This window comes from Nelusetta ayraudi, unplaced genomic scaffold (genome assembly GCF_046127955.1).
Source record: "Nelusetta ayraudi isolate G7.1 ecotype Tasmania unplaced genomic scaffold, CSIRO-AGI_Nayr_v1 ptg000005l, whole genome shotgun sequence".
Taxonomy (NCBI): Eukaryota; Metazoa; Chordata; class Actinopteri; order Tetraodontiformes; family Monacanthidae; genus Nelusetta; species Nelusetta ayraudi.
The window spans coordinates 6,290,001-6,307,686 of record NW_027466055.1 but is presented as its reverse complement, the minus strand read 5'-3'; the positions used below and the strand labels follow the sequence as shown (position 1 = coordinate 6,307,686).

Sequence of the window (17,686 nt, the reverse complement as noted above, 5' to 3'; positions counted from 1 at the left end):
AACTATTTGTCCAAACGCTCCTCAAGTGTGAGGTGTCAATATGATTATTTTACTCTTCCCACTCCGCTCAGAGCCCCCCCAATCCCGAATTGTAAATATCAAACATGTTTGGTATTTACTTTTGATATTCCGGGCTGCATATGACATCAGTCCCACAATAGCCAGTGAGAAAGAGCAGGGTGAGGAGGGCCAGATGTTGAATACTTAGACAGTACAGTCCTTTAAAAGTACATTTCTGTCTTCTCAGCTCGCTCTCTCTCTCTCTCTCTCTCTCTCTCTCTCTCTCTATATATATATATATATATATATATATATATATATATACATATATATATATATAATATGCCTAAAGGATTATAGTATATACAATAGCATATAGTTGGAAGCTCCAAAAGAAATCTCACTCTACGCTTCAGTGCTTTCAATGTTAGCTATTTCCTGGGAAGTACTAAAAAGTGTTTTATTCCTCAAACCTTGTACCTACATACATTTTCCACCCTTTTTCCTGTGCCTAACAATTAAACTTGTTTTTTTTCCCCCTACTGTCTTTCATTGAGGTTGTAAAAGCAGCCTTGTTTTAATAAATTCCATGGCCAAATAGAATTGAACTCTCAGGGACACACATGTAGAGCTCCACCAGACAGAGGTCAGGCTTCGCCATGCTGCAATATATTGCACCTGTTCCCACTGTTGCCATCAAAGTCCGTAATAAAACAGTGAATGTTGGTGGAGCTCGAAAAGCATGCCCACCTGCACCCGGCAGACCACACACATAAATCAGATTAGCAATCCGTCCTTGTCTTCTCTCTCAGCAGAGGCCCCCATTAATTCTTTGCTTCGCCTCTGCAGCGCCAGGCTTTTTTTCCGGCACAACCACAGGTGACGGTCACACGGCTGGCAGATGAGAAACTATTACAGAGTAAGCTTGCTTTCAAGCCTGAGCTGTGATTGGCAGATATATGGAAGCAAGCAAAGCTGTGCAGACAGAACGAAGAAAATGGGAGGACATATTGATAACACACGGGGACAGGAGCCAACCGGGAACCGCAGTGAAAAGCTCCTTTTATACTGATACCACATATATCACTTTTATACCCACTTCTTTGTTTGCCCAATCCGCTGTGTTTGAAATGCCAAGTGCCTGGTTTATTTTATCAATTAAATTAATTGATGGGATGATTAATGCAAATGGTTTCAAACTCATTAATATTTTATGAAATGCTTACATGAGTCAAACAGTGGCGGCGGTGGAGATAATGTGCACTAGATGCGTTGATTTGGCCATTTTCAAGTCGTCACAAATCAGTCTGTGAAGCAGAGGCAGACATTTTGTGTGTTCCATTTGAAATGGAATCGGAAATTGAGACCTGTATGCATCGTCTTTTTGAAAAGCTTTGCTCATGTTGGAATATCCACTTCCAACCTCAAACTCTTAATTAATAATAATCTATTTAGTCTCATTGAGTACAGAGCTTGAAGTGACATTGAGTGAAATGATATCTTCAGTGCACTGATGTTGTCGCAGGCCCTAAACTACAAACCCGACTGCCGAGGTATCATGGAGTGCAATCTTTCCCTCACAATCTGAGATGGCTGCTCCTGAACTCATAGACTGTAAAGTCAGGCTGCCTTTCATTTCATCTCGCTCCCACGTCGGGGATGATTGATCAGTATCGACTGGTTGTAAGCCATCCAATGCGCCTGGTATTTCCCACTAAGCCTGGTTTTTGTGTCACTAAATTAGTTGTATCTGTCACCAATTGATCTTGTATGGGTTGCATTGATCAATAAATCTACTTTACTGATGAAAACTGTTGGCCACAGAAAGGTACATTATCACACTGATAGCATATATAAATAAATGCCAGTGAGTGATTTTTCCTTACCTTGCTTTACATTTCCAATATATACGTCGGAGCAGACCTGCAGGAAATGGACTACTTCCTCATGTCTTCTGGCCTGATGCCTGCAATATTGATTTGAAACATCTTAAGGGTTGAGAGATACAGAATTAATTAATGCAAACTTCAGTGATGCAATTCCTAGCTATGCTCTCTGTTTATTTGCATTGACTCAACTGGCCGATACATTTCTCCACTTTCATTCATTTTGCAGGATGAACCTCAAAATGAAATCATGGTCCTTTGCGGTTTACTTTTCTGATTACATATTGATTCCCTTGCTTAAGGACCTCAGTGATCCCCATGCTGACAGGCAGGAGATGGTTACACCTTCACAAGTGTTCCACCTTGTGAGTCCACGGAGACTCCCGTCAAAAGCCTAGAGCTCTTAATTCACTCTAGCGCGTTTTCTCTGAGACCTTTGGAGTGTTGATGTGTTTACCCAGACAAGGTGTGAACGTTCAGCTAAATATTTAATGTGTAAAGAAGAGCAAGGTTTAAAACAACATTTGGGTGACTTACAAGACTGGAATCACAACTACACTAAGGCCGTGGTGCACGAGAGAACTCACTGTTTTCAATTTAAACTGTCTGAGTCACCGTTTGCCAGTGGGGGTGAGGGGTACATGAATAAATTACAACAAAACAGGGATTACAACCGAATCAGACGCCACAGGATTTTGTACTATTTTGTGTTCCCAAAATATGAGCAACATAGTGTCACAGTGATTAGCACTGTCACCTTATGTTAACGTCATGGGTCAATTTCTGTGTGAATTTCTCTCTCTGTCTGTGTGGGTTCTTCACGCAGTCCGATGACATTCACTTTGGAATAACTGGCAGCTCTCAATGTGAACATTGAGGTTGTTTGTCCCACTTTCATTTTCCTGTGACGAACTGGCAACTTGTCCAAGGTGCACACCACCTAAGGCTCCACATAGGATCCAGCACCCCATATCAGACCCTGATTGCAGGAGAAGCAGTGATAGAAAACTATTTGGTGGAGTGGATGGTATTCAATTCAATTCAATTCAATTCAATTCAATTCAATTCAATTCGACTTCATTTGTATAGTGCCATATTATCAGCAAATGTCCACTCAGGGCACTTTACATGATGACCAGGTGAAGACTACACGAGCCACCAGTTGTTTCAATGGGAGCAAGCACTGAGGTAACAGTGGTAGTTTTATAACAATAAAAAAAATAAAATAAAAGGTAGCCTTCAAGTCAGGGAACATAAAATTGTTGCTGTTCTCTCTGTAATGTCTCAAAACCTAATGGTGAAGTAGCACAGAATCCCATGCAAACACAGACACCTGCATACTGACAAAACTCAGAGCTTGATCAAAGATATGTATATCAGTATAGAATCATTTCAGTTCAGAGCAAATAATCTATTACCCCCTTTCCCTTAAAATACATGCAACTCAATTTTGTTCAGCCCTCACATCCCGGCCCTGTCAAATCATTTCCTGTCGTGCTTGGAGGGGAAAACCCAGAGGGATATAAGAGGAAAATAAATTGTGCAGTATGTCCTGCAGAACATGTCACAAATTTTTAGCAGTGCAGCAACTGCCAACATTACTAATGTTGCCTAGAGCAAACAGATGCTGATAATTTGCATGGATATGTTTAAATCAGTGGCTGTTAGTTTATGCAAAACTTAAATATATATATAAGACAGAGGTTGCATGCTTTGAATGATGACTTTTGGCGGAGAGGCACGGACACCTTATCCATAAACAGAGCCATTTTTCGCATCCTTATTCAGGCAGGAACCTTTACATTTCTATATCATTTCCTCCTGGCAAGAAATCTGCATGCGTCGGCTACTTAAGAGACTATTTGTATCCTATGAGGTGCTGGATTACAGGATTTGCATTTTAAAGGGTGTCAGTGACGGCAGCTGTGGGAAACTGATGAATGCAATTGTAGCAGTGCCATAGGAGATGTGCGATGTGAGTCGGCCTCAAAAACGGAAATGATACGACTCCCTCTGCCCTCTGCGGATCCTCTAATTCCCAGACTTGAGAGACAGGCTGCCATGTGGCACCTGCATCATATATATAAATATATATATATACATATATATATACATATATATATATATATATATATATATATATATATATATATATATATATATATATATATGTATATATATATATATATATATATATATATATATATATGTCACATCCTTTGGACGTGTAGATGCAGCACTGAGGGCATGCTGACTGTGTGTACATCAAAGCTCTGAAATATACCGTGCGATACATACATACATATAATGCTGCATGGATTTTTTTCCCTCTTATGCCATGACAATGATTTTCCCTGTGCCAGCGCTCTAGTACACCACAGCACCCATTTCAGTTTGTTTTTACCCCACAGAGCTTTTATGGATAAGGTACTAATTCAGTTGATTAACGTTCCAGATGCGGGTGAAATTATCTCCATAAAGTGCATGAAAATTGTGCTGGTAAAAAATCCCTCTGTGTGTCCAAAGTGCCGTGATGGCAGGATTTCATTTCAGAAATGATAGATTTTTTGGGGGGATCCATGGCACGTTGGACCCGTGTCTCCCAGAGGGGCTCTCAGGGTTAAACTATCAACTGTACCCAGTGACTTGCTCAATGCTCTGCCTGTGTGTGTGCGGTTATTAAAAAGAAATATTGCTTCATAAAACCCCAATGCGCTGCTGCAATGACTCCTGCTAATGCAGTCTGTTGCTGTGGTCTGTCTCTGGGAAATGGGACTGGTTTTTCTTTTGTGTTCTCATTGTAAAAGCAATTAGTGTTTAGCATGTGACCCCCACGACCCACTGCATCTGAAAGATTGAAAGACACCTTGGAGACAAATGTTTACCTACCTTTATTGGCACGATGAGCATTTCACCTCCTCTTCTCATGCGTCGCTGCAATAAACAGTACGCTATGTTAACCAGCATCCCACTCCACTGGTCATTCGGAATGTAATTTGCAATTAAAACAAGCTGGCCATCTGGACACGAGTGCACAGAGAGTGAGCTCAGGACACTTTACCCTTGAGCCTTATCATGTGACCAGCAACATTTATAGGTAAATATTTTCAGCCCTGTGGCGTGAGGAAAGGAAAGTTCATGCACCAACCTTTTATTTTCTGACTAATTTCAGAGTTGTTTATTTATAAAAGGGAACGAGAGAGTTAATAATAAATACAACCTAACCATTCGATTCCGGGCCTGTGGCTTTTCTGTGTGGAGTTTGCATGTTCTCCCTGTGTCTATGTGGGTTCTCTCCAGCTTCCTCCCACAGTCCAAAAACATGCGTGTAAAGTTGTTTGTCTCTATGTGGCCCTGCAATGAACTGGCAACTTGTCCAGGGTGTCACTCTGCCTTTGCCCTATGACAGTTGGGATAGGCTACAGCAGACCCCCAAACCCTGAGTTCATTAAGAAGCAGATATTGATGATGATGATGATGATGATGATGATGATGATGATGATTTTTATAATAATAATAATAATTGCTATTATTATCATCATCATCATCTTAAACTTATGGAAATAAACACCTCACATTAATCAGCCTGTATGTCCCCCCATTATAAATCTCTGAGAGGAGAAGCAGCTCCTCGGGACTGTGGTCGCTTTCTCTGCTCGGCTCGTAAGTGGGCGCATCAAATTGCTGGGCTGCCGTCCATTCAGTCGTCTGGGGTTTTTACGAGTCCGGTAGGTGGCAGTGAATGTTCTCAGGTGGAGGGGGAGTGCAGGTTGTGTGTAGTAGGGGGAGGAGGAGGCGGAGGAGGACGGCGCCTGTGCGTGTCTCCGAAGCGCGTTCCTCTTGCACAAGCGCGCCCAGTGCTTGTTGGAAACTGACGCGGAGAGGCACCGAGGCAGCCCGAGCACCGCGGGGTGACAGAGTGGCGGCGGGAACAGAGCAGAAAAGTAGCCCGGGTCCGTCCTCTCCCGGACGGACGGACAGACAGACGCCCACCCCCACCGAGCAGCCGCACTTTGCCGAACGCAACTTGGTGCTCCGCCGCCGGCAGGGAAGGTGGAACTCGAGCTACTCTCACCGACTTTGAGAGCGATGCACTGGCAGCATGGCCAAGTGGTTCAAGGAGCACCTAGGATTCAAAACTACGAAAGCCCCGCCGCCGGCGCCGCCGAAGCCGGACTACAGGCACTGTCACACCACTGTGCCCGGTACGACTGGCTTCCAGCAAACATGCTCCGGAGCCACGTTCCCGAGTCCCGCTCAGCCGGACATCCTCGCCGCCTACAAACTCCAGAAGGAGCTGGACTTCGAGGACCCGTACACTCCAGGTGGAAATATCGCGTTCGGCCCCGGTCAGAGCGCGGCGAGCTCGCCGGATATCAAGTACGTGTCGCCGAAGCACAGACTCATCAAGGTGGAAACGATCGAAAAGAGCAGCCCGGCTCCGGGCGGAGGTGTGACGGTCACTCAGGCTGTCGCCGTGGGGAGCGTTAAATCTCCGACCTCGCCTCCGTCGGAGCACGACAACAAGGAGAAGGTGGGTGAAGTTTTGTTTCATTTTTTTATTTATTTTTTTAATTTTATTTTTTAAAAAAAGAAGCTTTTAACGACTTCCGTTTCGCTTTTACTTCCACCTTGAACTAAAGTGGCGGAGTGCCGAGGTTTCTCCCAAACCGAGCGAGGCGCTGTCAGACTTCAGTTATAACATGAAAACACGGCCTCGCCGGGAGAGAGTTGACCTACTCTCCAGGGGAGTCAAACGTTATAACCGGCTGAACTTGTTATCGGAGCCGCGCACGCTGCCTGGCTGGCTGGCTGGCTGGCTGGCCGGCCGCGGGGGTTGCGACACATCCACCTCCTGGCCGAGAACTCACTAAACCCGACACGACAGGGGAGTGCTGAGCCGCCCCGCATAATGTACTCCGGTTTTCTCACCGGCCAACGCGCTGAAACGAAATCAACTTTCGCTCACTTCCCAGAAACTCGTCTCCCCCCAACCCCCTCCTCTGCTTGCAATCCCGAACGACGAGCGCCTCTAATCGAGCTGGGTGAATATTATTCAGCTACCCGAAGACTCGTGTACAGGTGTGCTTATACAAACACAAGCTTCTCACTTTTCCCCATTCAAACTCGCGAAACATGGTGCCAGATGGGCATTTGTCAGCCCGGAGTGAATGCGAAGACAGACTGATGGGCAGTGGCGGAGGCAGAAATGTTTCCCGTCGGTGGGCCAGGGTGACATCACGACTCACATTGGGGTGCTGATAAGAAGATACCTGAAATGACTGTTTCTACTGTTTATTATTATTCTAATGTAATTGTTTGTATGAATTAAATGTTTTCAGTGTGACCTTGTAACAGTCGGCTGATGAATTGGAGAACAGGACATCTTTGCCAATGTTAATATTAACAATAAACCTGTTCCTACTGTCCAAGGGTTGCGTTAAAGTTCTTTGAGTGTCTTGCCTCCACTCAGAACAAAATCCAGGCCAGTCATCAAGTAAGAAATACAATTAAAAAAAAAAAGATACTTTACTTCAGTCAGCAAAGACGTGACTTGAGACGCTGCCGTGTTAAAGTGTAAGACCCTTTGCCAAATTACCCCCCCCCCCCCGCCCCCTTGCCGTGAGGTGGCCACGGCCACCACTGTCCACCACGTAGCTCCGCCCCTTGCTCAGGGGTTCCACAGACCGCCCCCTTCCCCCGGAGTCCACTGTCACGACGGGCTTCCCAGGAATCCACACACACCAGGAGCTGAAGGCTTCGACGTCCCCCTGTCAGTGTGGTTCAAGGACGAGGGCTGTGCACACCTCCCTGCGTGCCACCGCTCGACCCTCAGGTCACGTCTCACGACTGTGTACAGAATTCTCCCGTGGTCAACTTGATCTCACCTCTTTGTTACTTCCTCCTTCCTCCCGCTCCTCCGCCTCCGCCGCCTTGGGCCTGTTTGCGTTCACACCTGTCTCTGTGGCGCGTGCTTTGTTGGTTTTGTTTCAACGTTTTTTTTTTGTTTTTTTTGGTTCGTATTCCCCAGTGTGTGCAGCCTGTCACAGTAGTTCCTGTGTTGGATGATCTTCCCCACCTCCCCCCCTAAAAAAACAGTGCCCCACTTCTGATCACACCAAACACTGTCAGCTAGATTTCCCAAAAGCCTTTAACAGAGAGATTCAGAACTACTTGAAGCTAATAGAATCAGCCTCTGTGCTGGTCGTGTTACCAAACTGTCAGCGGCCCGACGTGAACTCGTACGCGTTGATAAGAATTTAGAGCACGCCTCGTCCCCTCCTCTTCCTCCACTTGAATGCGCACAATGGACAGTCAGATGATCGTGTAGCATTGTTAGAAATATTGTATTTCACACACCCACCTTTATAACAAGCTGGCTAAGCTAAACGGAGACTTGCAGCTGGCTGGATATTCAATATACTGACAGGAGGATTGAAGTTATTTTCTTTCGTCTGAATTGTTGTGAGTTGTTCAGGAACACATTTTGTCACTTTTTTTTTTGCATCTGCTTAAATTTTACCATCTGAAAGTTTTTACTCTTGACTTGACAGTTGTGGCCAATCTGAGTTGAAAAAAACTATCTGTTGCCTCCTTCAAACATTCAACGTTTTGGTTTTTGTGGTCAAAATTGTTCTTAAAAATACACATTTTCTTTCCATTTTTGTTTTACTTGCCAAGGATGATTTGTAAAAATCTGAAGCACATACAATTTCAGATGTGTGAATGCTGGTGAAGACAGCTTGAGGGCCTTCTTTTGTACAAACTAAAATAGGTTTACTGACATCCCTGAAAAAGGAATGTAGTTCATACAGACACATGCAGACTAAATGGGCGTCACATTGGCGTGAGGGTTAAAGGCTAAATGCTGACTGCTGGAAACTGGAGAAAAAGAGCACACAAGTGTCTTAACAGCACTACTTGGTTACATTGATGTTTTAATTACTTGACTCTTGAATGCTAATTATGCTGCTGCTTACCTAATGCCGAATATGCCAATAGCTGTGCCGAGTGAATTTTCCCCCTGTCACCTTTTATTCCTCAGTCTTTTATGTTGACGAAAGGAAGGTCATTAAGTTTTAACGAGAAAAAAAAAAGAAATTTTCCTCGGAAAATGTATAATATTTGCTTCACGAGTTGTGCATGTGCGATTCTCATTCACGTTTGTCTGGTTGGGGACGTTTTTCAAACGGATTGCGGGGCTTTTCGAAGCGAGCGCTTCAAGTTCGGTGTTTTCAGGGCACCAAGATGTATTTTTTTGTTTTTAATGACGCCGAGCCCTTCATGCTCGAGCGAGTTGAGGGAGATGATCAATTATCATTCTGCCTTGGAGCTAATTAGGGGCCTCATCTCCCAGCTCATTGCTCTACTCAGCACTCTGCCTTCAAGGGCACGCCAAAGTGATGGCAGGCGCCGCTTGGTAGACGTGTAAACAAAAGCAGCGGCGCGAAGCTGACAGGTTGCCGCAGTCCCTGTGAAATGCTGCCGCTATGCTGTCAGTGTTTTGTCCGTGCACCTGGGGAAACTGCTGCTTTAATTCAAGTTTGGCTCTTCGTACTGTTTTGGGGGCACCTTTGACTCGCTGTTGGTGAGTCAAAGGTGTCGTCTGGGAGTACAACAGACGAGCCGATGCCGGATTGCCACTTTTTCCCTTTGTGTTATTTCTTTTTCCCATATCTTCTTCGTTCACTTTAACAAATTGGATGCCTCTAAATTTGATGAACTATTCTGGAGGAAAGGCAAGATGGTGTTGCGGAGTGCAAGAAGGTCACGACCTTCTTTTGACCTTCTTGTACCTTTCTGTGGGGAGTTTGCATGTTCTCCCTGTGTCTGCACGGGTTCTCTCCTCGTTCTCCTTTGGTTTCCTCACGCAGTCCAAAAACATGCATGCGAGGTGAATTGGGAACTCTAAATTGTCCGTAGGTGTGTGTGTGAGTGGGAATGGTTGTAGTCTGCAATGAACTGGTGACTTGTCCAGGGTGTCACCCTACCTTCGCCCGAGCAGCTGGCAGCTGGGATAGGCTCCACCAGACCCCTGCAACCCAGAGTTCAGGAAGAAGCGGGTATTGAAAATGGATGGATGGATTAAGTAGGGAGAACTGCATAAACGTCACTCACGTCAGGAGAAATCACAGGCTGTGGGGGAAATGACATTGTTGACAGCAGTCCACTTAAGTCCTGACTCACCAAGACTTGACTGTGACCACTGTTGGCGGTAAGCATTGTGCATAATTTGCCACTCCATTCTCCTCTTAAGCAGCGTCTGCGTCACAAAAGCGCAAGGCACTAATAATAACATGTGATGGTGCAAAACACGCCCATCACGTATACAAGGAGATAGCAATTTAGATAAGATGATTGCGCCATTGTTGCGCCCGATTACAACTGCCTTGGTATCAAAATAGAAATCCCGGCTTTTGTCACCATTCCTCTCATGGAAAGAAATGGCAGAACGAAAAATAGGGAAATCCAGTTCTGTTAAAGTGAGCTCCAGGGCCTCACAGATGAATCCTAAACACCTGACAGAAGGACACGTCGCTGGATCGGACAGGTGTCATGTTTGGAGGGCTGTGTCTTAATCATTCAGTGCTGCAGGTGTTTTCAAAGGCTCGCCTACAGCCTGAAAGAAACAGTTTTGGTGATTTGAAGAGTTTGTGTAAATATTACTGATATATATATATAGAACCGTGTGGCCTAGCAAGTTATACCTGTGGGGGATTTTGTAGTCTGGCAAATCAATCACTGACTGAGGTGGACAGATGCACTCGAAGGCTCCTGGCGTCACGTTGCGTAGTCTCGATACTGCGGTGTTTTCTCCGTCAGCTCCGGGCGTGCACTGACACAGATTTGAAATGTCCTGTAATTATCGCCAACTCTGAGGAAATGCTAAATATTTCATTCTGACTGCATGTGGCGAGTGCCGCCGAATCTCTGCGAATCCAGCGGGCTCTCCGCCGCAGCGCCGGCGCACATGAACATGGCCTGTTTTTTGCTATAAGTGTATGAATGAAACCTCAATTAAATGTGCCGAGGCTTTTTTGGTTGGCAGCACAATTTGAGATGCACTTTGCCACTTTGCGAGGGCTTTTGTGCTTTAGATTGATGTGTATTCTCTGGTTTACAGCCCTCGCAGTGCTTCAGTGAATCGTGCCCTCAACGTGTGCTAGTGTTGCAGTACTCCAGATTGGTCTTGGTCTCGAGAGCATTTTTTAAGGGTCTCGGTGTTGGACTGGGCAGACTCGGGATTTTTGATCAAGGGTGGTCAAGACTCAGCCAATGACAGATAATGACAGATAATAATGGAAAAGAATCCAGCTGCTGCCGTTTTACGCTCTGTTTGCGACACCCAGAGAGACACACCTCCTTTATCCCTAGTTGATCAAACTAGTTGTCAAAGCATTAAAATGTTAAAAAAAAAAAAAAAAAACATTTTAAAGATACCTCGTTGAAAAAATGTTGCTGTTCGATTTAGAAGCTAACTTGAATTTAAAAAAAAGATACTGGTCATTTTTTTCTGTTTTGTTGTTATTTTTCTTTTGATGTATGAGGTCTTGGTCTTGTCTGGGTCTCGATACGCTCTAGTCTTGATGATGTCTTGGTCTTGGTTGGTGCGGTCTTGACTGTAACACTAGCGTGTGGGGCTCAAATCCCCACATGGAATTACGTCCCAAATCGTACGTTGCTGACGATTGTTAACAGCTACTCGCACATCATCGAATGTTGGTTTTCAGAAAAAAAAAAATAATAATCTCAAAACGATAAAGGCAACAAAGGACATCATTTTTAACCCACATAAACTGCACGATACACAACATTAATACCTGATTAAACTGTTGCCACTGTGGGGATGATCCTAACTAGCTGGCCGATGCTACTGTTAAGTTAGCTTGGCAATATCATCGGCCGTTTCCACTGGCTGTCATCGGGGCGTTAGTTGAGCACGTCATTGGCAAACACGCCTTCCAGGCCGAGGTCTGCCAGAGCGTGGACAGCTTGTTTGACCTCGCTGTGGATTAAGAGCATGTTTGAACTCCACTTAAGATCGTTTCCTCTGTGTCTTCGCCTGCCTTTTTCACCCCGACCAACACTCAAGACACTGACAAGACACTGTTTTATAAATGCGCCCCAAAGCCGCCACCCCCACCAAACCCCACCACACCCCTGTCTGGCAGAGATAGTTGAAATGTCAAGCACAACTGTCAATATCACCTCCGTCCGTGAGAGTGGTTTCCTTCGGGGAGCCAGAAAATGGATGAAAACATCAGAGCCCATCGTGTTTTGTCATAGGACTCCTTTTAAGTGCAGCTCTCCCACCTCTCCAATTGCCATGAAAGTGCGGCGGTTGACAGAGAGTCCCGACTGGATGCCGGAGCGCTGTGTGCAGCGAGTGTCCCGGTCGATCCGCCGTCGCACAAACCATGTTTATTCAGGCTGGAGTGATGCCTGCTGCGATTTGTGTTTTGCATTTCTTTTCGTTTTCTTTTCGTCTCTTTTTTTTTTACAGCTGTTGTTTGTCAGAGTTACCGGGTCGGCGGATTGTGACTCACTTCTTTCACAAGAGTGAATGATGGCTTTTATTATCATAATGCCTTGTGGAAAACAACTTGGGCAGAGTAATGTTTTTTCTGACTCATGACAGGAAGCTCCAGATTGTGATACTGCTTGCTGGAATGAAACGCGAGGCACGGAGTCAGGTCTTTGTAAGGTCTGTGTTTCCGATTAGTCCCACTCTTCACTGAAGAGACCGCCAATCATTTCCTAAACTATTTTAAGCATCAAGAGCATGTGTTTTTAGCCACAGTTCTGCCGTCGGTTCATACGGCGCAAGACCTGCAGATTGAAATACTCTCCGCTCGTACCTCAACAGAGTTTTCTATTTCGTGCCAGTTGTGTCTTTAGACAGCAGCTTTTTTTTTTTGTACTTAAGTGTTCATGACAACAGAGCACAACAAGGGATTCCTGTGACCTGAATCAGAATCCTGGAAAGGAGCTTTGAAAGGAAGGAAACGGCGCAGGGCCTGACAGAATACGCATGTGAGCCCCGCCTCAGTGGGGCAGCATGAAGTCATCTTATTGTGAAAGATTTGCTCGAAACCTGAATGCAAAGCTCTGTCAGTTCACAATTTTCTCAATCAATCTGAGAGTTACCGTTACATTCACATTGTACCAGTACAATTCTGCTTTGCAAGTGTAATAATAAAATTCAAGTCATTTTTTACATTTAACCGTCCTTTTTAAACATGCAGCACAACCTATAACTTAACTTAACGCTGCTTTAAGTTGCATATGTTGGAAGAAGTGTCCCTCTGTTTATTCCAGCTAGTTCTTAACCCCTCTGTCTGAGTTTTTTTTTTTTTTTCTCAGCTAAGGGGTCCCGCTGGGCTCTGTTGAGCTTGTTACTCGATTCACTTTTTTTTTTCCCCCTTGCCTTGCAGCAGGATATCAGTCACATGATTCCACCAGGTCACAATTAGCCTGCAGTGCCGAGCCGCAGCATTGGCCGCTGGGGAGTTGTAGACACATGGCTCTGTTTTGTTTAATGACAGTGTGTGCTTGTGCGTGTCTGCGTCTGGAAGGAAGGATTCCTGGCGAGCCGGCAGATTGTCACATGCCGATTAAACGGAAACAAATTTACTCCCAAGGACGCATGCCAGCTAAGTCACAAAAATGGAAATACATTCACTTTGTGGTAGAAAAACAGTAGCTTTGCTTTCTGTCGAAAGAAAAACGTGAAAAGTATGCAAATGTAACCGTGATAAAATCATCATAACAATGATTTGACTTGATTTATTTTACATTTTTTATGAAAAGAAACTGATCTGCATTAGTGTCTCAGACATGAATGCAGGCCAGTGTTTTTGTTTGGCACTGCAGGAGGCAGCCAGACTTCCGCCTCAGCCTGTGAACCAAGTTCCCACCAGGAAACTGAACACTTCCATTTCTTCTTTGTGGGATAACCGATTGTCACATTGTGTGTGTGTGTGTGTGTGCATGTGTGTGAGTGTATACATACATATACTGTTTGTGTGTGTATGTGTATATATAATACATACATATTTTATGTACAACATAACATTTTATATAGATCTATATGCACACACACACACACACGATTATATGTTGTATATATGTATACAGCATGTTCAAATCTGTCCAGATTCATTATTCACTCACAGTTTTGGCCTTGAACACGCTGTTGTTCGGCAGTGGAAAGGAGCAGTTTTTATGAAAGGAACACAAGTGGAGAAATAAAAGTCTCGCTCTTCATTTGCTTGGTGGAAACTAAGGAATGGCCCGGGTTGCTCCAGGATTGAGGAAGTGCTCCCTTCCTGGCAGGAAGTGTTTACAACTTGGTGACATTCCCTTTTTTAACTTGACAAGTGTGTGCCTGCCCTTCTCCGTAGGGTTAGGGTATTCTGGCTGCTCGCTCACTCGTTCGCTAAAATTGGTGCTGCGTCTTCTCCGTTGTCTTGACACGAACGACTGAGGTGTAGTGGGAATAGCGGGGAATGGTGACAGCACGCCACCGCTTCCTGCTCGACCGAGGGGCTCTGTGAGTTCACGCAATTTGCAGATTGCCCCTCAGCCTTCCTCGAAGAAGACTTCCAGTCAGGGTTTTGCTCCGTGCGACAATGGCAGCAGTTTGGGACTCCACCCTGCCAAATGTCTGACTCTCAGGGCCTCATTTACTAAAGGTTTAGGAATGTCATTACACGCGCTAATCAGTGATGAAGCTGATCTATTAAGGGGGCGCAATGAGGGTTCTAACGGTCACATGGGCAAAATGACGCATAAGTCCCTTTAGTGTTTTTTTCTCTCAATGAATATGTAGAAACGGGAGTTTCTGACAAAAAACACAAAATATTGGGCGGAGAGGATACAAAAAAATGATTCACCACCAACACTGGTGTGTGTGTGTGATGTCTACTGTCAGTCCAGACGCAGCGCTGACCGGCTTCGACTCGACGGCCTGAGTGTCCCGATAGAACGCGCGCATCAAAGGCAACAGCTCTCACCTCCTGTCTCACTGTACACTCCTGTTTACAGTCGCGTAGCTGCGATCGCGTCACTCGCTGTCACGCTGCTGTCCCGTATTCTCTCCGGTAGGAGACGGGAACGGGTGCAACGTCCTCATTTCAGTCGGGCGTCCTCGCCCACTTTTCGCGCACGCATCCAATTACGCATGCAGTCTTAGTGGAGCCGCCGCAACGCGCAAACCAACCACGACCGGCGCTCCATAAGAGTGTGCAAGCAGTGCAGCGCCTCTTGTTTCAGATCTTAGTTAAATCAGCCCCTTGGTGTCGGTGAGGCGATGAAATATCTGATTGTCCCTGACAAACGGCGACATGCGAGGAAGGCACGGAGCGTCTGGGACGTCAGTGCATCAGAATCAGTGGCTTTTTGTTTACCGCAGCTTGTTTGTCTCCCTACGCCATAAATCTCGTTGCCAAAATCAAAGACTGCGTCCCAGCAGACCTCCTCACGCTGCCCCGAGATGTCCCACTTTTTAATTTGCGCAGCAGTTTTCATCTTATAGGAAGCTGCGGTAAACAGTAGCGTTTCCCCTTCTGTGCTGTGTCAACAGCATCACTTGGCTGCATTATAAAATTGAAAGTGTGTCAGCACTTTTCGCTCACCCTAATGACTGAGATCAGTTCCGTAATGATTTTGGGACAAATGTCAAGAAAAGTGAGATCTGCGTTAAGTCAAATTTGCTCCTGCAATTTGTGCCTAGGTTCTCATTTTATGAAAATCCCAACACTTCATTGCGTCCTCTACATTAATATAACTCCTGTGCTGCTGCAGCAAATGAACGAGGCAGAAACACTGCCAATAAATCTATCAGCTGGGGATGGAGGACTGAGGAAGAAAATTGGATTTTGTAGAGTATGTCCTCAAGTACTTTATCTTGAATATCTTTTGCATTTTAAGTGCACCCTGGCAGGGTGCAATCGGCAGCCTCCTCCCCTTTCACCTCTCCGGGCCGTAAGTGATTGTAAGGAGCGCGTTTCAGTGAAGGAAGTGCAATTGTGTGAGCTCGCCGCTGCACCTCACAAGGAGGGCAAGACCCAGGGCCCAGGGATTTATGGGAATACGCAGTCCACGTTAGAGTCCATAACATTCCAGGTGGGAAATGATATTGAATACGTCACGCACTGTGCGGTTCTAAAGATTTGCTGTGGGTTTGTTCCTCTCATTACAGTTGAGTGGGCAGCGAAATAAAACAAGCACAAAGGTGGTGTGCATAAATATTTACTCTACTGAAACCTAGCTTTGGATTATGCAAAAGTTTATGAGATGATTTTTTAATTGTCTGCATTAGGACGGCTTTTTAATTAATTCCTTCGAGGCACATGAGGATTGCACTGTCTTTAATATAAGAAAGAACAGTGAGGTGAAGGCAAGAATTGGCTATATGGCCATTTGGGATGCTGCATACTTTTCCTAACAGCTTTTATAACGGTCCCAAGCAAAACCACATCCACACAAGATCTCTGTAAAGGGCAATTATGGACAATCAGACCTGATATAAATGCATTGTTTGTTTTTTAGCAAAAGAGAGGCAGTCAAGTTCATTAGAATACTGTCGTAGCTGGAGGGGAAAGTATATTATTTGGGGGACAAAAATGCATTTATATGACGTGCACTTTTTTCAGTAACGTAGAGACAGAAATGTTTTTTTTAATTGAAAAATGACTTGGACGAGAAATGGATTTGCGGGCAACAGATTTTCATACAATTGACTAATTGTGGCCACTGCTTGGCAGAAGATCAATTCATCAATTCGCCTGTTGCTGATGATTGTTTAAATGATTGAATGTCCCTAACTATGTGATGGTGTAAGAAAATGGTACAACTTTCTTGTGGCCAAACTGATTTAATCTCTTCTCCTCTCTTCATTGAGTTGTTTGTACCTCATTATTGATATCCAAATAACATACTTAATTTTCTCTGAAAAAAAAATCTATTAATGAAATCATGGCATTGTCCTTCTGAACTGAACTGATTGAAAACCTGTCTTTTACCTCTTTACATTCGCCAGTGTTTTGACTCCCGCCCCAAACACGCTGCTGAAGCGAGTTACATGCTATCATTGTGGCTGCTGCTGCATTTGGAGGCATAGCTGAGGAAAACCGCGACCACCAGCAGTCTAAATAAGCTGTTGCCAAGCCAGTCAGCCAGCCAGCCAGCCAGTCAGCCAGCCAGCCAGCCTCGTTCCAGCTGCAGTGCAAAGGCACCCCACACGGTTAACAGTGACGGGATCTGAGGGACCAGCGTTCAGTGTGGTCGCACTCCTGGAGGGTGTGGGCATTTGCATGCTCGGTTGCACAATAAATAAGTTCAAATGAGACTTTTTTTTCAGAACACAGATGTTGGCTGAGGGTGATGCATAAAATTAAGGCTGAGCACTTTGAAGTTGATTTTAATCCTTGAACGTGCACCGTACATTAAGTATACGTTGCACGCGGGCTGAAAACTGTCATCTGAAGCTTAGTGATTTTTCGTTTTTTTTCTCTCCTTTACTTTTGTATGCAACTCTGTTCTGCAGAGGCGCACGTGCACTTGTGCTGTTGTACTACTTTACAAGGTTACGCATGATTAACGATTGAATCAACGCTCTTGAATTATTCTCCAATTTAGTTAAAAGCAAACAAAGTGCTCGGTGTTGAGCAGGGGGAGTTTTTCTTTTCTGTTCAATTTCTCAGGTAAAGAATTATTTATTGCCACGCACCTTGTGACACATTGAGAAAAGGCGCCTTCATGGCAAATGCAGTAATGTGATCAGCTGCCTCCTCGGA

At 44.9% G+C, this 17,686-nt stretch overlaps 1 protein-coding gene across 4 annotated transcripts in view; it reads left to right on the top strand.

Moving 5' to 3' along the window:
- The first annotated feature begins 5,696 nt into the window (after window positions 1-5,696).
- Window positions 5,697-17,686, top strand: part of shf (Src homology 2 domain containing F) — an 89,596-nt gene continuing 77,606 nt past the window's right edge. For 2 of the 4 annotated variants that reach the window (XM_076051390.1, XM_076051382.1), the window contains exon 1: window positions 5,701-6,420. In XM_076051390.1, the coding sequence (XP_075907505.1) occupies window positions 5,989-6,420 (432 nt within the window). In that variant the 5' untranslated portion in view covers window positions 5,701-5,988. Of the gene's footprint in view, window positions 6,421-17,686 lie in introns of all 4 variants that reach the window. The other 2 variants (XM_076051364.1, XM_076051373.1) reach the window with 2 other exon arrangements.